The sequence below is a fragment of the Gymnoscopelus microlampas genome (genome assembly GCF_963454915.1).
Source record: "Gymnoscopelus microlampas genome assembly, chromosome: 13".
Classification (NCBI taxonomy): Eukaryota; Metazoa; Chordata; class Actinopteri; order Myctophiformes; family Myctophidae; genus Gymnoscopelus; species Gymnoscopelus microlampas.
In genome coordinates, this window is record NC_139950.1 from 12997071 (window position 1) to 13018428 (window position 21358).

At 40.2% G+C, this 21358-nt stretch overlaps 1 protein-coding gene across 1 annotated transcript; it reads right to left on the bottom strand.

Moving 5' to 3' along the window:
* Window positions 1-3840: 3840 nt before the first annotated feature.
* Window positions 3841-19160, bottom strand: LOC311058896 (uncharacterized protein). The gene is made up of 7 exons (XM_084076426.1): window positions 19008-19160; window positions 13450-13594; window positions 9141-9436; window positions 8568-8699; window positions 7768-7824; window positions 6756-6984; window positions 3841-4399 (listed from the first exon to the last, which is right to left on the bottom strand). The coding sequence occupies exons 1-7, from the start codon at window positions 19104-19106 to the stop codon at window positions 4278-4280; spliced, it is 1080 nt and encodes a 359-aa protein (XP_083932552.1). The 5' UTR covers window positions 19107-19160; the 3' UTR covers window positions 3841-4277.
* Window positions 19161-21358: the final 2198 nt, after the last annotated feature.

A 21358-nucleotide genomic window follows, 5' to 3' on the forward strand; every position in this document is an offset into this window, starting at 1 on the left:
CTCAACATTACATGTAATTGGCCGCGGACCCCCATCGGACCCCATCTCAAAAGCAAAGAGGGGGAAGAGAGAGAGAGAGAGAGAGAGAGAGAGAGGTGGGAGGAGAGAGTGGTGTGAGGAGACAGAGAGACACACACACACACACACACACACACACACACACACACACACACACACACACACACACACACACACACACACACACACACACACACACACACACTCATGCCCCATGCTTAGTGCGCCACCTGCTGGTGAAATTGATTCTTACCCCACAGTAAGAAGGTCATTAGTCTCGCGTAGCCAGACCCAACTGAAAATGAAATCTGTTCAGTGTTCTTGAGAGATTAGAAGGTCATAGGATATAAGGACACATTGGTAGCATCAATCTTATTAGTTTTGAATTCCTCATTACTTTTTATATTTTTTATTTTGTTTTGAAAAGGTTCAGTTTTAGGTCAGTTTTTAGTATATGATTATAATAAATATATTAGACATTTGAGGGAAATTGTTATTTTCTTTATATAGCCAATAGTTTTTTATTATTCCTGGAAAATATATTTTTATGTTAAATTAAATTTCAATACAGCAATGTTTTTTGCAAACTGTTAATAAAGTATTGAATCAATCAAATTGAAAGGGTCGAGTTCTTTGTCCACCACTGAGTACAGCAGCTAATTTTAGACCAGACACAACAGTTTGGAGTTCAGGTACAACATCATTTATTGTGTTGTGAAGTTAAATGTAAAAATAAACCACGCACGCACGCACCACACACACACACACACACACACACACACACACACACACACACACAAAACTAACTGTAACCAGAAGGTCACTGGTTTGAGTAAGACAGCAGTGAGTTTGTACTTTAAAAGTACAAATTCCAAAGTACATTTGAGTAGTACTGACCTGGGAACAGCTATATGAAGTGTGACCTCACATTGGGATCAATAACTACACAATTTGACAATAACACACACACATACGCAAACTACACACGACAACTCCCTGTGCTATACCCATGACAGAAGAGAAGAGAAGAGAAGAGAAGAGAAGAGAAGAGAAGAGAAGAGAAGAGAAGAGAAGAGAAGAGAAGAGAAATGAGGCAACAGGAATTCAATACCTTTGAATAGATTAGCAGGTAAATATAAATAAATACATATATATTATGTCTGTTTGTGAGTATGTCTAAACCCATTTTAATATCCTTAGACACACTGATATCTTAATTTGGAAAAAAAATCTAAAACAAAAAAAACAAACAAGAATGTAATAAACTACAGTACTGTATGCTTTGGAAAATGGTTGGCAGTAATGTCCCATGTCGTCTCTGTTGGGTGGAAACCTCACATGTTCAAAACTGTTACTTTTCAGGATTTAAATGTAAAAGATAGCAACAGTATCAGATAGGTAGGACGGAGAGGCTTGCTGTCGGTATCAGCAGACCCGGGGAGATGAGTTGCTGCGGTCAAGCGCCACACCCACCACCAGCTCCCAGTACTTACCGCACAACTTACCAAGACCTGCGCTGTGACGCTCAAACGCTGAGCTGGCGGTACCGAGGATCGAACCCTATGACCATGTGGTCCAAAGGCGAGAGCTCTACCTACTGAGCTATACCCGGACGCAAACTTTTCAGGGTTCGCATTTAAGATAACAAAAGTATACTTTTGAGGCTTTTGAGTGACGCTGTAGTATGATCAAGTAGGGCATTGATTTAAGAGTTTCTGCCCGATAGCGACGAAATTCATTGCCAATGGCATGATGACATATGGGACCGGTCTTGAAAGCCTACAGTTCAGACCAAAGATGTGCAGCAAGACAAACCATTTAAGGATGTTGTAGAGAAAAGTCACAGCGGCCTGAATCACCCTGTCACAGGTCAGCTGATGTTGGCTTATTGAGGCCTTGGCCATATGGATATTTCTTAATTCAGTAACAAGAGTCTGCATGTCTCTCCAGCTCTTTTATTAACATAATTCAGATCTGAGGCTGATTCTAAAAACACATTCTAAATCCGGAGGTTTTCTGAAAAACTAAAACGTTTATTCAAATAAATTACAAAAAAGAATGTTGCTATGTACTGTACATAGCAACAACTACACCAAAAGGGGTTCTCGGATTGAAAGGTATTGTAACGTATTGGTGTTCCAGGTCTAAATGGGTTAAACAGAACATGCATTTTTAGGTCAGGATACTAATTTTATACAATCAAGATAGAGAACTAAGTCAGGATACAGATTAAACAAGTAAAATTGGAAGTGATGACACAAAGAAATGAGCAGACAAAATTGGAACTGTAACACTATAAAAAATGAAGCTGATACAGTAAATGAGTGCTCTCTCCTGATTGACTGAATTTTTGTCACCTTATACCTGAAAATGTATTTTCTGTTTAATAAAGAGCTGGAGAGACAGGGAGACTCCTGTTAGTGAACAAACACTCTATAGCAATGATTACTATCAAAATATAGTGCTTTAACGAAAAAACGTTTGTTTTAACCAAAGAATATCACTTACCCTACCTTTAAAAGAAAAATGATCTCCGTACACACGTAAATTGAACTAGGAAGTACATTCCTGATCAGCAGCAGATCAGGAATAGCCAAATAGCATCTACAAGCTCACAACGCCTCGCAACACGAGGCGCTGTGAGCTTGTAGATCAGCTTGTTGTTGTTTTTTGCCTCTTTCTTATATTATTTGACAATTTGGCCAATGTTTGACCATTTTTTATAGTATCGTTTGTTGATTACTTTTGATGCAGTAATGGTATTTTATTTTTTCATTATTATTATTTTTTTCATCTGGGCCCCCCGCCCCCCTCCCCGACAAACAAACCCCCACTGCCATAGAAGACTTCTATGGAATCCAAATCACGACTGAAATCAGTCATGGCGACTTGAGAACTTGAATCCATATTCAACTTGAGAAATCTGCGGCTTCGTCTGTTTGCCATAGTCTTGCAGTATGCAATAATAACAGCAGTCAGTCTCAGCTTGTCGCTTTGATGTGAACTGTGTCCACTTCTATGACGTTTGCAAAGCGCATTTCTGTGGGAAGTTTCAACTCGACTCGTTGCAAATCTTTGGTCTGAACTCTGAACTATAGGCTTTACAATTTGACAGAATCCATGACCATGGAAGCTACCACATTTCACACATGTTCACTTTTGTCTTCTTGACATTTGTCTGTCAGACAGACAGACAGACAGACAGACAGACAGACAGACAGACAGACAGTTAATGCTGGTCTTGGATCAGACCTCACAGAGCCCTCTGTCCTACACTGTCTCCCTCGGTTGTCCTCTACTGTCTGCCCCGATGAAGACACAATACAGTAAATAAAGACATTGAATGTCCACGTCTGTTATTTGAGAGTCCCTCCTGTAGATGTCCCTGTTGAATATTCAAAAGGACACCCATTGTCAACCTATATCTTCATATAATTGGTCCCCACTAATGCTCATCATGACATGGAACCATTTTCATCTTTGTTCACTTTCCAGGAATAGAAAGCCTGCAGTTTCTATTAGCTTGGATTCCCCATCGACGATGTCACTGCTAGGTGGGTTTCGGAACTGTCCACAGCCCTCCTCTGAGACACAGACCGAGTAGTAGACCAAGGGTTCCCACACTTTTCAGGCCGCGACCCTGCAAAATAATCCTATTTGTACTGGGGACACCCCCACCCAGACAAGCACTTGGACTTGTAGGCATTACATTTTGCTTGACTCGGTTCCACAGATAAACATTGTGAAAATAGCCGAACTACAAGCTTACTACAAGGCATTGTGAGCTGTAAATCGGCTATTTTCACAACGTTTGCCTCTTTCTTATGTACTACAGTATTTGACAATTTGGCCGATTTGGTATTTAAAAGGTCTTAAAAGTCAATAAATTGTAATTTTAGAAATGTGCAGATAACCTGTATAGACTTATGCTGTATGTTGGTATGTTTACTGTAAGAAAACAATGTTGCACACTAGGCTAATAATTTGGGGACCCGAAAAAATAATTTGGGGACCCCCTGGGGGTCACAACCCCGAGTTTGGGAACCATTGGAGTAGGAAAAATTGGTCCCATATTATGATGAGCATTAGTGAGGACCAATTATATGAAGATAGGTTGAACATGGGAGAAGTTGTCCTTTAACTGTATAAACCTTGTGGAACCTGGCCACCCGTCCTTTTCTTTGTCCGAGTTCGAGATTGCAGGCTTCTGTGTCCGGTTCTGCAAGCAACGGTTTCCGATTGGCCGCACAGTCTGTCAGTCAGAGGTACCGAGGCTCCCGATTGGCTCGCCTTGAGCGGAAACGAATTTCGGACAGCTTGGAGTTGATGCCTGTCCCGATCACTCCTTTACGGGCGAGGGGGAACCTGGTTAGAGTTGCATCTGGAGAGAGAGAGAGAGAGAGAGAGAGAAAGAGAGAGAGAGAGAGAGGGAGAGGGAGAGGGAGAGAGAGAGGACAATCAAATCAAATATGAAATATCACAATTATTTTTGACCAAATACCTCTTGCTATTGATGTGACGATAGTATGGTATTGTGACGATGATATCCAAATTTCTGTTCAAACATTACATTTTTAAATAGCTAAATAAATTATGTTTATGAAAGTATAAAACAGGGCTTATGATGTTCAGCTGAGCTTATAATGCATTATGACCAGCACTTATAACACTTCATAAACCTTGTTATAAGTAATTATGCATAATTATACACATTTATTATAGGGATGTTCGATATTGACTTTTTTTTTTTACCAATATACCGATATTGTCCAACTCCTATCTAATAAATCTAACATAATACAGTCATGTTGTTTTCAATTAAGTGAGCCCTGGGACTCACTGGTGATCATTTGAATGAGTCCCACTAAACTTAGATTAGATGTTGGCCTATTTGACAGTGCAGAAGCATAATTGCTGTGATGCCTATAACATTAACGAGCGTCAATGAGGGTCAGCTGGACACAGACACACACTAATTTGAAAGTGACTGGAGTCTCATTTCTCTGAGAAAAGCCCTTGTATATAATGGAATATGATAAGGATTATTATGATTATAGTAAGCTCACATTTCATATCACACACACCCTGAAGAACTCCTGTAACTTATTTAAAAACAAAATACAGATATTTTCCGATATTAATGTTTATGCTAATATCGGCCGATAATATCGGACATCCCTAATTTATTACGAGTGTTATGATGCCTTACAAGTGCATTATAATGCATTAAAAGTGTGCTTATAATGTATTATAGACCCAACCTTAACAACCTTAATTAAGTCTTACTAAGTGGTCTTTTTTTTAAAGCAAGTAGTCCAGTACTTTAACTCAAGTACAAATTTGACTGAGCAACTTTTAGTTGAGCAATATTTGATGAGGAGTATCTATACTTTGATCTCAAGTATTGGGGTTGATTTGTCCTGTGTGTGTGTGTGTGTGTGTGTGTGTGTGTGTGTGTGTGTGTGTGTGTGTGTGTGTGTGTGTGTGTGTGTGAATGAATGAATGAATGATTTTTTATTTTCGTGTCTTGCCATAAGACCCAAACACCAAAAACATACATAAACAATATGCACAAAAGAAAATGTTTGGTAGGTAAACACCCAAAACAAAACAAAAAATAAATTAAATAAATCTTCTAAATCACCTGTATGTTCTCTTTGCACGTCTATCCCAGGCCTTTTCCAAATACTCTGCAAGTGCGAATACCCTGTGCTCGAAAATCCATGGATGTCTCTGTGTGTCATCCAACCAAATCAAGTCCAGGTTTCTACACTTCTTAAATATTTTTTGACGCAGGTCACGATATAAGGGTTAATAGAAAACAAAATGGAACTCACTCTCAATATCATCCATGTCACAATAAATACAAATCCTCTCCTATTTCACTACTCCTCTATACCTACTGTACCAGTCTCAAGATGCAGGGGTGTGTGTGTGTGTGTGTGTGTGTGTGTGTGTGTGTGTGTGTGTGTGTGTGTGTGTGTGTGTGTGTGTGTGTGTGTGTGTGTGCGTGCGTGCGTGTGCGTGTGCGTGTGTGTGTGTGTGTGTGTGTGTGTCCTTTTTTCACTGACAAAAACTAAATAAAAACTAAGCTACTAGAACTATAAAAAAGAAAAACTAGACTAAAATATTATGGAGGGACTAGTGGAGATCTAAGACAAGTCATTTTATGCTTGGTTGCGAGTGGGTTGCGAACTGTATATTTAGTCGACTAAATCAACTGTACATATAGTCGACTAAATCAACTGTACATATAGTCGACTAAATCAACTGTATATTTAGTCGACTAAATCAACTGTACATATAGTCGACTAAATCAACTGTATATTTAGTCGACTAAATCAACTGTACATATAGTCGACTAAATCAACTGTACATATAGTCGACTAAATCAACTGTATATTTAGTCGACTAAATCAACTGTACATATAGTCGACTAAATCAACTGTACATATAGTCGACTAAATCAACTGTACATATAGTCGACTAAATCAACTGTACATATAGTCGACTAAATCAACTGTACATATAGTCGACTAAATCAACTGTACATATAGTTGACTAAATCAACTGTACATATAGTCGACCAAATCTTTTCAGATGACTAAAATATGACTAAAACTAAATGGAATTTTATTGTGTGTGTGTGTGTGTGTGTGTGTGTGTGTGTGTGTGTGTGTGTGTGTGTGTGTGTGTGTGTGTGTGTGTGTGTGTGTGTGTGTGTGTGTGTGTCGTACTGAAGATAGCGTTGATCTTGTGTGGGTCCAGAGCGCTGCGTTGCTCGTGGAAGGTGGACCTCCGGCTCCGCCCCCCGCGCAGGTTGCTGTTCATCAGCGTGTCCATGTCGAACACGCCCAGCAGCAGCGTGCGCGCCATCGCCGTGGGAGACTGCGCCTGGTTGGCCGCGTGCCACGAGCGCACGTCACAGAACACCCCGGAGCCTGGGTAGATCTCCACGTGGTTCACCTGGTACACGGACGCACGCACACACACACACACACACACACACACACACACACACACACACACACACACACACACACACACGCACGTGCGCACACACACTTTTCAGTTTTGGGAACGACTCTTAAAGTCACTCTTTTAGCATATACGTATAAACGAATACAAACAAAGTTGATTCTGTATAACATCCCAAAATAAAAATAAAACCTTTAAAAATGTAAATTCATGTTCAACAGGAAGCTGACATTTTTGTTAATTAATAAATAAATACAGTAAGTACGGTAAGTAGGTAAGTAAGTAAGTAAGCTGTACTGTGTTTTGTGATGTTCTATATTGTCAGACTCTACCCTTTTTTTTGTGTTTGTTTGCAGGCTAAAAGTGTGAATTTGAGAGCCGTTTCACCGTCAATGAAGGAATATATTAATTTCATTTCTAATCAACGGAGCAACAGAGCAAGATATCTCATCAATATTTTAGTTGCATCAATGACGGCGAAGTGACTACCGTACACAACCCACACCACTACCAAAGTCTCATTGTGCTTTAAATGAGGGTGTATGTTATATTTTGTTACAATAAGTGGTAACTAGCTCTATATTCCCGAGCAGTGCTTCCCAAACTGGGGGTCGGGACCCTGAGTTTGGGAACGTGGACGATACAAATTTGTGGACGATAAAAATGTGTGTCGTGGACGATACAAATTGGATCCAATCAGGAGAACTCACACAGGACACAGAATAAAGAAGTGCAATTGGAAGTAATGGTTCCAAATGATATCATCCTTACCTTGTGATACAGTGGTAAGGGTTCTCTCTCCTGATTTGATGAAATTGGTATCCCGACCTGAAAGTATAATGGTGTGTTTACTAAAGAGCTGGAGAGATGGGGAGACCCCTGTTACTGAACAAAACACCCTATAGCAATGATTGACGTCAAAATATAGAGATACGAACACTTATTTTAACATAAACCTTATCACTTAGGTTTCCACTGGCAAGTCACCACACCACCTACTTGTGCCTTCGTTTCAACTTACAAGGACCAGGGCCAAAGTGGGCTCAGTGGGGCCAATTTTGGCACCACTCCAGGGTGGTCTGAGGCAGGCCAAACAGGGCCAAACCGGTGATGTGTAATGCTGCTTGCTACTGATTGGCTGTGGTTATGATGTTTCGGTAGACTAAAGGACTCTCCCCCAGGATTTCAGAACATGTATAATTTGGGGGAAAAAATGTGATTTACATTGGTTTTGCTGTGATTTCATTACATTTGTTGTTAATAAACAGTTTCATTAACAACATCCATTTAGTTCCATCTTTACACTCTGAGTGTACAGACATTTAAGGGTCCATTTGGTCTTACCGATAGCTGGAGTAGTCCTGCACAGGTGATTTGCATTTGTATACAGGACAGTTGGCCACATCTACGTACATTACATTGTTAGGCAAGAAGCAATGTCCTCTACCAATGTTTACATTACAAAGGAGTGTCAATGACTCAGTGGATTTGAGAGGGGGTACTTTCTTGTGTGCTGGACTCAAGCACCTTTAAATGTAATTCATAGTAAATAGTGGGTCAGGTCTCCTCACGTGTGAGAGTATGCCGACGTCTCCGTTGACGCACGGCGGTGCGTCCGAACAGCACCTCCTGGCGGCCACCGTCATGTCCGTCTGCGTGCACATGGGGGCCTCCTCCGCCACGCCCATCTCTCCTCCTCTCACCTGCACAGGTGGAGCGGCACATTTTGATTCTTCTTGAGTCTTTTGAAAAAATCCCATTTAGTTTTATTTTAGTCATCTGAAATGTTTTAGTCCGTAGTTTTAGTTGACTAAATATCATAAGATTTTAATCAACTAAATCTACAGTTGATTTAGTCGACAACATTGTATTTTGGCGTGCCGTGATGGCGTCGTAATGCCCGATTTATACTTAGCTGTGTGACGAAAACAGCCGATCTACAAGCTCACAACGCGTCGCTTGTAGATCGGCTATTTATTTAGTTTTTATTTAATTTTCGTCGGGGAAAAAACAGTAGTCAACGAAAATTTTTCGTCATCGTTTTAGTCGAGGAAATTAACTCCGGTATCAAGACACGGAAATACTCAAGTAACGCAAAAGTACCTCGAAATTGTAAATTCACTACTTTCCACCCCTATGCTCACCTTCTCCTCTTCCTCCTCCTCCTCCTCCTCGCCTCCTCCCAGAGACCCCCCGCCGCTGTACGGGGACATGTCCCCGCTCAGGTCCTCGGTGGTCGCCACCGGGTGATGCTGGGCGGCGAAGAGCGCGGCGACGGCAGCGGCGGCGGCGTTGCTGTTGCCGTCGTCATGGTGATGGTGATGCGCGTAGGAGGAGGAGGTGAAGCCGCCGTGCTCCTCGCGGACGCCGGGCGTCGCCGTCGTGGAGTGGCTGGACTGACCCAGGGTCTGCCACATGGTGGACAGCAGCCCAGGGATCTCTGGGAAATGTAGGCAGTACATGAGATGACCAAAGACGATTTAGAAAGATACGGCGTCCCGATTGGAGATGCGATGTGGTCTAAACCAGGGGTCTGGGACCCCTTACGGGGGGGGTCCTGAGAATTACTACAGATCTACTAATCAGGCAATTCTTTGTGCGATAGGAACTTTTATTTATCTATTTATCTTTTAGACATTAAGCAGTTGAACCCTACAATCTCTATTCTGGGAGGACCATTCACCCAAAATAGCCGATCATGTAGTTATGAAGACATAGTATAATTGGTTAATAAAACAAATTATTGATAATTGGGTTCCAAATGGACCCTTACAGGTCTGTAACTCTGAGAGTACACTCTCAGAGTTATGGTGGTCCTTGAAATGTAAAAGTTTGAGAACCACAGGTATTGTAATCGTATAGTAGACATGAAGTCCTCATATTTGGAACCGATTCTGTTCCTCAATGTTGGATCCAGTTCCTCTGGTTCCTCCGGATCCCAACCCTATAAAGCTTTCCAATACATATAGTCCATGGGCCAGACCAGGGACACGAAAGGTGGCAAAATCTCTTTGGCACCATTTTGTTTGTAGGGTCCATATAAGTACTTTGAAACATGATAGCCTTTTCAAATGAGTAGCTTTAATACTTTTTTAGGATATTCATTTTTTGCCATTATCTCCCCACATTATCTGCACAGTAGTCCTGTACCTGGCCTATAGACCTGTTCGCAATTTGGTGGTAGGAGAATTTCTCACTTGAATAATGGGTACCTAGACATGAAAAATCACAGAGGTGCTCGTCCGCCATAGTGCCACGAATGCCACAATAGCCAAATCAAATATGGCTGCCATCGGCTATGATGAAAATCCAACTTCTTTGTTTCTGAGTGTATATACACATGCAATACCTCCATTTTGACTAATTGTGGGGTGGGGAATTCATTTCTGATATTGTTATGACAACTTTGGGTGATGTTGACCTTTTTTTTTTTCAATAATGATGAACAAAAGACATACACATGACACATATAACAATCATAAATATCCCCTTTAACTTTTATTTTAATTTGGAAATTAACAAATAAGAGTGTTATAGACCTACAAAATGAAATACAAATAAAATCATAACACAAAATCAAACTAGAAAAAGTGCTCCTCGGAGCTCAAGTCTCCGCCAGGTCAGGTAGGTTATTATGGCCTCCTGGTAGCGCTATAACAGGCCAATGTGAAAAGGAGGGCATTTCTTCCTTGGCAAAGTGGGAATCTATGCGGAACATTTTATGGAAATCGCATGCTGTGTTCAGGATTTGAGGCATTTTGTTCAAAACGAACCAATCCTGCAAACGTTGGCAGGTGTGTGTTTATGACGAGGAGCACCCACGGGATCAGTGTCTACGACATCATGTTACTTTGTAGATTTTGATTACCAGTAAGACTCCCTAATCGGGAGATAAGCGACCGTAGGTCACATGTATACAGAAGAGGGCTGTAACGGCGATTGGTTCCTAGTTGTGTGGGCAATGTATAGTTTTGTTTGGTGGTCTAAGAAATGTGGTGGCAGGCATGTTGATGACATGAGTGTAGACATACTGTGTAGTGTGTAGCAATTTGCGTGTTTTTAGGGGCAAAACTGTAGGAGTAGTGGGCAAAAATGTGTTGTGAAAAGCGGCCTGAAGGTGGCGCTAGAAGAGGGCCATGTGAGAAATTAGGGGTGGGGTGTCCGCGTTGCCTTGGCGGACGAATAGGTACCGGCCGCGGCTCTCCCGGACGCTCCTAGCCCGAGTTACGGCATTTTATGTGAGCTGCAGTGGCAGGGGGTCCTCCACTGGGGGCGCCACCACTTTTGCATCCGTTCTGGAGCACCAGGAGTGGGTGGTCCCCGGGAATGCCCCGTGAGCAGCCCCGTTGGGGTGGTCATTTGGTAATTTGTCCACATGTGCTCATTTTTTACACTTGGGGGTCCCCGAGGCAGCTGGGGGTCCCTGGAGCTCCGGGGGTCCTTGGAGGGTGTAGTTTGGCAGGTAAGGAGTGTGTGTGCAAAATCTGGCATGGATCGGGGCAACGGGTGCGGAGATATGAGCAGGGCAAAAGTGTGACGGACGTGTGTGACGGAGTGACGGGACGTGTGTGACGCACGGACACCTGGAGCAGGTTTCTATAGTAAATGTGACCTACGGTCGCAATTATGTGTGTGTGTTGTGCCTTGGGATATTTAGCTATGCACACTTCTGTGGGGCATGAGATGATCTGTTTACTGGGTTGTAAAAAGAACAGGAGCACTCACAAAATGTGGAGGAGAGGATAAAAAGTTAATATGCAGATTATTATATAAAGCGCGAGAACTGAACCCGATCACTCCCTGATGAAGACCATGACACTTGTGTGACGGCATAAAGTCCACCTACCACACAGATGGACTTTTGGTCAAATTGACCTTTTTTTTCCTGCGTTATCATTGGCCACTGTCTCCCCTCGGGGCTCCACACGTCCTAACACCTTCTTCCCCACGCAGCGGGGATACCATAGTCTTATAGACAAGTATACGTACAACCCATACAGTAAACAGATCCCGTCATGCCCCAGAGAATGTACATAGTTAATATCACAAGGTACAACACACACCTGAGGTCATAGGCGATGCTGTAGGTGCTCCTTGTCATAAACACACACCTGAGGTGGTGCTCAGGGGTGCACTGGGCGCTTCGCGTGACACCACGGCGTTCCGCCAGTTTTCTGAACAAACATATGTTGCTACCAGTGGTGTAAAGTAACGAAGTACATTTACTCAAGTACTGTACTTAAATACACTTTTGAGGATGTTTTACTTTACTGGAGCTGTAAAATGTGTATTATTACTAATTATGTTCAATCCAAAATATCATGCTGTAAGTGTTAGGCTGCATTTACACACCTGCTTGTCATTAATGCTTAAAAATATCTATGACCATCATTTTTATCAGATGTCCGATACATTTTAATAATGCCGGACATTGGGTCTCTCTCTCTCTCTCTCTCTCTCTCTCTCTCTCTCTCTCTCTCTCTCTCTCTCTCTCTCTCTCTCTCTCTCTCTCTCTCTCTCTCTCTCTCTCTCTCTCTCTCTCTCTCTCTCTCTCTCTCTCTCTCTCTCTCTCTCTCTCTCTCTCTCTCTCTCTCTCTCTCTCTCCTCCATCCATCCATCCATCCATCCATCCATCCAGACACACACATTGTACCGATTTGCGTGCTTTTGGGACAGAATCTGAAGGAGTAAGAGCAAAAGAATTGTTTTACAAAACTCAGCCTCCTGGTGGCGGCTGTGAATGTGAAAATATGTGAAAAATGCAGGGAAAAGGTGTTGTGAGATTGTAGACATGCCATTTGCTGAATGTTCGTCCCAGAATAGGCATGCTAGGGTTCATGTGGTTAAATAAGTGAATGAAAGAGATTGAATAATGTTTTTTTTCCCTCTGTATGACATGTTCTAGTCAAAAAAAGTTAGATATTTTTTTCATTCTTTGGAACTATGGTTGGTGTCATTGAAGGCTGATAACTGGGACTAAGCTACTACTTGGGAAGGGCTATCATGTTGAAATATTATCTAGATATATAGACCTTTTCAAAATACCAAACTAGAGTTTGCCACCTTGAGTGTCCCTGATTAGTGAAAATTCTGGCCTGGGCCCATGGACTAATATTAATAACACAAGCTGAGCCTCTGGTGTGCATAAATCTAGATATTGCTCGTTACCATTAAATAGGCCTGTTGCAATTGTCTCATAATCGCCTAATCGCAATTAATTGAGAAAATCGCAATTATTTTGCATAATCGTCATAATAATGTTGAACGTTTTTCACACATTTTCCAAACATAGCAGAAATAGCAGATCTACAAACTTACAACACGTCACTTGTAGATCAACTATTTCTGCTTTTAATTGTAAAAACCAAACAGAAATTAAAATGGTATTCACATGTTCCAATGTTCAATGCCAAAAAACACAACTTAAAGCTGTAACGGTGACATTGCCCTTACCGTTGACCAGCATGTTCTTGAGGCGGAGGTTCTCCGAGGCCATCTCTGCTCTCTCTCTCTCCAGCTGCCGCACCCGGGAGCGCAGGAAGTGAAGCTCCGCCCCCTGGTAGTCTGTGAGCCCCACCCCCGACTCCACCTTCATCACCTGGACGAGGATGATACAGAACAACACAATATGATAAGAGGTGGGGGGGTTACAATTTCACCTGTCGACCGGCGCATAGTGACCCGTTGTGAGCTTGTAGATCGGCTATTTTCGCGTGACACCGTTGTGTTCTCAGGGGGGGGGGGGGGGGGGGGGTACTTTACCACTGCACCACCCGAGTGCCTTGCGGCCCCATTTCTAACTTTCTTCTCAGTCACTCGAGGCACTGGAGGACAGACGGACGAACAAACAAATAATTAAACTAACTTTCTTTGTTCTTTAAGCCATTAAGACTGGCAACGCATCTGTGTCATTTTAAAATGTCTTTCTTTTTTTTCTAATCTAGCAACTCATAGCTCATTGAGCTTGTATATCTGCTATTTTTGAAGAGCAGATATTCTATAATATGAATATTCTACAAATGTCTTCTAAATCCTAACAGTCTTTTGAAAGAAACGTATGTTGCTATAATCAGTGGTTCTCAAACTTTTTCATGTCACGGACCACCAAAAATATGTATTTGGCGGCGGACCCCCATCTCAAAATATGTTATTCCAGGGACCCCCCTAGAAGCAAAGATTTGAGTTACAAATGTTCGCTTTAAAAATGTATATATATTCAAACTAAAGATTTGCACGATTTTCAGCCTCATGAGCGTCACTATGAGCTTGTAGATCTGCTATTTTTGAATAGCCAAAGTATAAAATAATGGTTAAAGTGGTTACACAGATTGACGTTCCCGGTTTTAATGTGCTAAGTCTTGCTTGTTTTTCTCTTCAAAGCTATCAGCTGTTCCCTCTACCATAACAACAACACCATGGCAAATGACAGTTCCTACCCCGAAGGGAACGGCTGTAAAAAAAAGAAAAAAAAGAGAAGGCCCCAAATATTCTAATCTCCCCTCATCTCATGTCATTAATATGCAAATTGAATGGTGTTCAGTCAATCATCGTGCCATGTTACACCACATCACTGAAGAGAGGCACAAAATATGAAGTTGACGCTTCTTCAATTTGAATTTTAATGAGGTTCCGTCTCTGTTTATACACACACACACACACACACACACACACACACACACACACAAACACGTGCGCGCGTTTGAACAAAAAAAAATATAAAGTAGCCCTTTTTGTAATAATCCCATAGTTTTATTACTTAGTTCACCAGCTCAGTGGCATTGTGGTCAGAGTGTCTGGCCTGAGATTGGGAGGTCTGGGTTTGATTCCCCGGCCGGGTCATACCAAAGACTATAAAAAGAGACCCTATGCTTCCCTGCTTGACACCCGGTGCCTACCTTCTTGGCACTCAGCATCAAGGGTTGGATTGGGGGGTAAGTCCCTGTGACATACTGCCTCTCGTGGCTCAAGTTCGCTTGAGACGGCGCGCCAACAGTTTTTTGAATTTAAAAAAAAAAATGTTCAAGATTTTTCAAAAATAGCAGATCTACAAGCTCATGGCGCGGCACTCGGTGCCGCGCCATGAGCTTGTATATCTGCTATTTTTGAATAGCCAAAGAAATCTAAAGTGACACAGATGTGTTCCAGGTCTTAAGATATGTTGGCTTTGAAAATTAGTTAAAATGTTTGCTTTAAAAAAAGAAGGAAAAAAAGAGAGAAAGTGGAAAATGGAAGCATTTTTGTCACTGTTATGCTTAATGATAAGAACAAATGTATGTGAATCTGCTGAAGTGTTACAACAGATCAAATGAAAAGCTAGCACCAGCACAACTGTTATTGAACAGGCAGCCATACTTATTTGCATATCATTGGAACATACAGTATTGACATCGAAATTGGACTTACTTCAGTAAATCCAATTTAATTTAATTTTGAATATGGCCCCAGTTTAAAATCACTCTGCTCAGGAGGAGGAACTAATTACATCTCTTTCACTCCATTTCTTATTTGTAATGTTTTATTCATCAAAAAGGGTGGCTTATCAATCATTTATAGCATTCTATTATCTCTGTCGGGTGGAAACCTCACATGTCCAAAACTGGTACTTTTCAGAATTCAAATTCAAAAGCATCAAAAGTAGCAGATCTACAAGCTCAAAATGTGTTTTGAGCTTGTAGATCTGCTACTTTTGATGCTTTTGTGGGATGCTGGAGTATGATCATTTAGGGCGTTAATTTACGAGAAAGAAAGTAGAAAAAAAATAGAATATGGAGATACGAGGTTTCTGCCCGACAACAACGATATACTAGCTACGGTTTTATCTTTAATTGGGGGTTTACGGGGGTCCTTGGACCACTGCTCTAGTCTACCGTCAAATTTGCTGACATTTATTCATTTTGGGACAACATCATTTTCTGTTGATAGATGCAAAAAACATTTCTCTTTTTTCCCCCAAATATACTCGTAATTTTTTTAGCTTGTAGATCTGCTACTGTTGCTACTTCTGAATTTAAATCCTGAAAAGTAACCGTTTTGGATATAATGAGGTTTCCACCCGACAGAGACGATATGTTTATAGATGCAACAACCTTTAAAATGATGTTTCCCTTTTTTTTAAACTATACAAAAAAGTTATAATTTTTTCATTTGATTTGCTGTCGGACAGAAACCTTTTATCGCCATATTCTAACTTTTTGTGTTTTTCTTGTAAATGAATACCCTACTTGATCAAACTACATCGTCACACAAAAGCATCAAAAGTAGCAGATCCACAAGCTTGTAGATCTGCTACTTTTGATGCAACAGTTTTGGACATCCACCCGACATTAACGAGTATGCAAAAGTCAACAGGTTCCTAATGCATAGCGATGCCACACGAGGATATACATAATGCACTTTTGACCTTCATGCAATACCACTGATCAACCAGTAGGTGTCCTACCCAACCACATGATCTTCCAGCACACGTAGATAAGTGGCTCTCAACATGGGGTCCGGGGACCCCCAGGGGTCCTAGAGGGGGTTTCAGGGGGTCCCCATGTAAATGACTGATAGTTACAATAACCCATATGAAACCTTTCATGATTTCATAGAGAGCTGGATTAATGTTAAAGTGTATTTTCAGATAGTTCACTTTTAAACCCTCAATATTTAATCAACTTGACCGTTGGCTCTGTACTTGGTCTGCTTTTTCCCCCTCTACACCGACTCTCCGATGCGAGGCGGTGTGAGCTTGTAGATAAGCTACTTTCGGCTAATGTTCCCCACCACACAATTATTTGGTGGACCCCCTGTAGTAACTCTGAGGCCCCCCTAGGGGTCCCAAACCCCCTGTTGAAGACCCCTGGTATAGATTATTATTTTGACAGTATATCATTGTTTAAACTGATGCAAGGTTTATTGTTTACCTGTGACCCTAGTTTACTGAGGCACTACACTGTCTCTCTGCATTCTGTGTATGTGTTTACCTTGCTTACTGCATAAGAGCGTCTGCTAAATGCCTCAATTGTAAATTTAATGCACTGATCTACAAACCCATTTATATTTAATAGAGAGAGAGAGAGAGAGAGAGAGAGAGAGAGAGAGAGAGAGAGAGAGAGAGAGAGAGAGAGAGAGAGAGAGAGAGAGAGAGAGAGAGAGAGAGGCCCCTGGGTGTAAATTAAACACAGGAGATGAACAAGAGAAAATAAAATAAAATAAAATAAAATAAAATAAAATAAAATAAAATAAAATAAAATAAAATAAAATAAAATAAAATAAAATAAAATAAAATAAAATAAAATAAAATAAAATAATGTGCTTAGATTCTGGCACAAGATATAGTAGTAGTAGACACTGTGTGTCTCAGGGAATGAATGAACATTGTGTTGCCTATCAACAATGATATATGTACTGTCTGTCAACAGTGAATATATTAATGCATACTGTACGTCTGTCACCAATGAATATGTATGAATGTAATCAACAATGAGTGCATGGATGGATGGACGGATGGATGTATGGCCTACATACGCAGCATGCTCCATCAACAACGCATATATGAATGAATATACGCACAGCCTATCAGGAATGAATATATGAATGCATAATGTATGACAGGCTCTATGAATATATGAATTCATATATGTGCGTGCGGTTTAATGTCTTTCACAGTCGCACCCCCTCACCCACAGTGTTCACTCCTAATACCATTGTTGGACATTCTTATTCTTCTTCTTTTTATATTTGGAATCAGCCTTTTACGTCTGGGTTATATCTGTTAACCACCCTATTTTCAAATAAATTGAACATTTTGACAGTCTTTGCCTATTAAATAGTGACACCAGGTTTAAAGTGGGTAATGCTATATCATTAATATATTCAGTGCTTTGGCTTATTCAACAGATAGGTTATTATTTTGAATACACACCAATCTACAGCTGTTCATATAGGAGTGCATTGGGTCATAGCAGCGGTGTAAGTAATTAAGTACACTTTTGAGGTACTAGTAATTTACTATATCTTATTTTGTATTTCTTGATAGCCTACTTCATACTTCTACTCTGTTACATCTCAGTCAAATGTTTTCTCCAGTACAATTATAGGCCAGCTTTACTAACTAGTTACTGTATGGTCAATTTACAGTAGATTATTAATACACAACCTACGTTATTAAGTGATACATTATGATGTATTTTATCTGTTAATCTAGCCACCAGCACATCAAGTCATTAAAATCCTCCCATCCTTACCAGTTGTAACATTAAAACAATCAACACATTAATGCATTACTAATTACAATACAATAATATGATATAATGCGATTGTTAAATGGACCATTCAGCACAATGAGTAGGCTACCTTTACTTTTAATACCGCAATGCATTTTGATGTCAACATTTTTGTACTTTTACGAAGAAGCCACGCTTTGAAACAGGGTTTAAGTGGTTAATTCATGTACTTTTTTCCCTTCCTATAAAAATGGAGTGAAGTCAAAAGTACAATATTTGTCTTCAAAATGTAACAGAGTGAAAGCCATAAGTATCCAAAACATATAAATAGCCTACACAGTACTCAAGTAATTCATGTATTTAGTTACTGTCCATCACTGCTGCTGTGATAAGCATACTGTAAATCAGTCCATTTTAAGACTTTAACCATATACTTTGGCTATTCAAAAATAGCAGATCTACAAGCTCAAAGTGCATCACTTCGTGCCGATCTGCTATTTTTTTTTAATCGTGAACAATTGTGAATATATATATATATATATATATATATATATATATATTTTTTTTTTAAAGAAAACATTTTTAACTCAAATCTTGCTTCTGGGGGTCCCTGGAACAAATCAGTTTGAGGCCAAATACATATAATTGTGGGGGTCCTTGAACATAAAAAAGTTTGAGCACCACTGATATTAAAGCAACATAGGTTTTTTTTTCTCCAGAAAACTGTTAGGATTTAGTAGACATTAAGTCTTAATGGGTTTATAAGCCCTATTTCATATATAGTGTCAATCCTCATCTTCTTACCCTGGTGCCCATGATGTCCACCTCACTGCTCCTCTGTCCTCCTGCTCCTCCTCCTTCACATTTAGAAGATGCTGCTCCTCTCAAACCTTCAGCCTCCATAGTGCTGCTCCCCCCCACCTCCCCTACAGGAGGCTCACTGCTGCTCACCACCAAATACACACCAATACAAATAATAACTCTAAAATTATAATAATACCGTTTATATATGGAATAAATCTAGATTTTATTCCATATTTTCTGGTTGAAACGGCAGCGCGAGGCGTCGGTCCGACCCTCTGTACAGAGAAACACAAAGACTGGAAGATAAAAAATGCAAAGAAGTTATTAAAATTCATAAACAACTCCACTTCCGGTTCTTTTCCCCCAATCGTTACGCCTTCGGATATGACGTCCGTTTTAGGACTATAGCCTCTGAAACATGACAGTCATGGATGAACTTCAATATAGTGTTTGCACTTTCGCCATTAACAGCCCGTACATCTACATAAACGTTCGGATTTTAAATATAAAGTGCTTACCCCATGACAATGGATGTTACAATAATGTACGGGCCCTCAAAAATACCCGTATCTTCCGTATTGTAAAATAAAAATAATTTTAATCCGATTGGTAGCCATTTTCTTCGTATAATTATGCTTTCAACTACGCGAACCTATCGGTTGGGAGGTGTACTGCACTCCTCTGATACGTTATAACTCTATGAGAAAATGGCCAACGATCGAATCAAAATGTTTTTTTATTGAACAATACGGAAGAAACAGATACTTCTGAGGACCCGAACATATTGTTTTACATACTTGGCCATGGAATGAGCACTTTATATTTGAAATATGAATATATATGTAGATGTACGGGACACAAAGGGAGAAAGTGCAAACACCATGAAGTTCATCCATGACTGTCATGACAGACGACCAAACCTCTGCATTTATTATGCTTTTAAACATACATTAACATTACGCACGGTTTGTATTGTTAAAAAGTAATTAAAGGATTAAATGAATGATAATGGTAAATAGTCCATTCATAAACAACTCCATCCGTGGTGGAAGAAGTAGTACTCACATTTTGTACTGAGTAGAAGTAAAAGTACTGACAATTTGAAATACTCCAGTACCTCAAAATTGTACTTAAGTACAGTACTTGAGTAAATGTACTTAGTTACTTTACACCACTCCCCTTCAATCTACTTATTTTCCTTTTTTCTCTTTATTTATTATTAAGAAGCCCGGCTTATTACTTCGTCGTACAGCGGTGCGGAGTGCCGAAAATAACCCGATCTACAAGATCTCAACCCTCGTTATGAGCTTGTAGATCAGCTTATGTTTGCCGGTCCGCGACGCATGGATATGACGTCATGTTTTTGGACGTTTAAATATTTGCCGTGTAATTTGACGAATTAAATAAAATCCGAAAACAATGTACCGTTTGAATCATAACTGATGCATGTATGGGTTGTATTGTATTCAAATAATGATGTATATTTGTATGAAAATAATAATAATATATTAGTAGTAGTAGCCCTGGAACAATATTCTGTCATATCATAACAGTCACGGATGAACTTCATTCTCGTGTTTGCATGTTCTCCCTTTTTGGTTTGTACATCTACATAAACGTTTAGATGTCAAATATAAAGTGCATAACCCATGGCCACGGATGTTAAAATTATGTACGGGTCCTCAAAAGTACCTGTATCTTCCGTATTGTTCAATAAAAAGCATTTTGTTCCGATTGGTGGTCATTTTCTCCGTATTTTCACCATATGATTTCAACCACGCGGCCCTATTGGTTGGGAGGTGTATTGCACTCTGATACATTATAACTCTATGTAAAGAATAGCCACTGATTGGATTCAAAGTATTTGTATTGAACAATACGAGGATACAGTTACTTCTGAGGACCTATACATACTTTTAACATCTGTGGCCATGGCGCAAGCACTTTATATTTGAAATATGAAAGTTAATGTAGATGTACGGATCAAAAAGGGAGAAAGTGCAAACACCAGGTTGAAGTTCATCCACGACGGTCGTGACAGACGACCCTCGTGTGATCCATGGCTACTGTAGTAGTAGAATTTAGGACTACATTTCCCATAATTCCATATATGTGAAATCGTCACATGACATCACATTCACAACACAGCCACAAATAAACATACATAAACACCCCATTCATTCATTTTTAATATTTTACAAGGTATAACTTGTAAATTAATGCTGGTTAAATATCACATACACGGATTATATTACATTATATTATAATATTTTAATAACATGTGATGTTGTTGTCGTCTCCTAAAAGCTTCAGGACTCCATTTCCCAGATCCCCCTTGGGGTCCTGTACAG

What these genes read in the sequence shown, in the direction of transcription:
- LOC311058896 (XM_084076426.1), bottom strand. Translation starts at nt 19,106, where the DNA reads ATGGAGGCTGAAGGTTTGAGAGGAGCAGCATCTTCTAAATGTGAAGGA. An exon ending in AGGAGGAGGAAGAGGAGAAG is followed by an intron (nt 8,700 to 9,140) that starts GTGAGCATAGGG and finishes CCACCTGTGCAG; the next exon opens with GTGAGAGGAGGAGAGATGGG. An exon ending in CAAGATCAACGCTATCTTCA is followed by an intron (nt 4,400 to 6,755) that starts GTACGACACACA and finishes CTCTCTCTCCAG; the next exon opens with ATGCAACTCTAACCAGGTTC.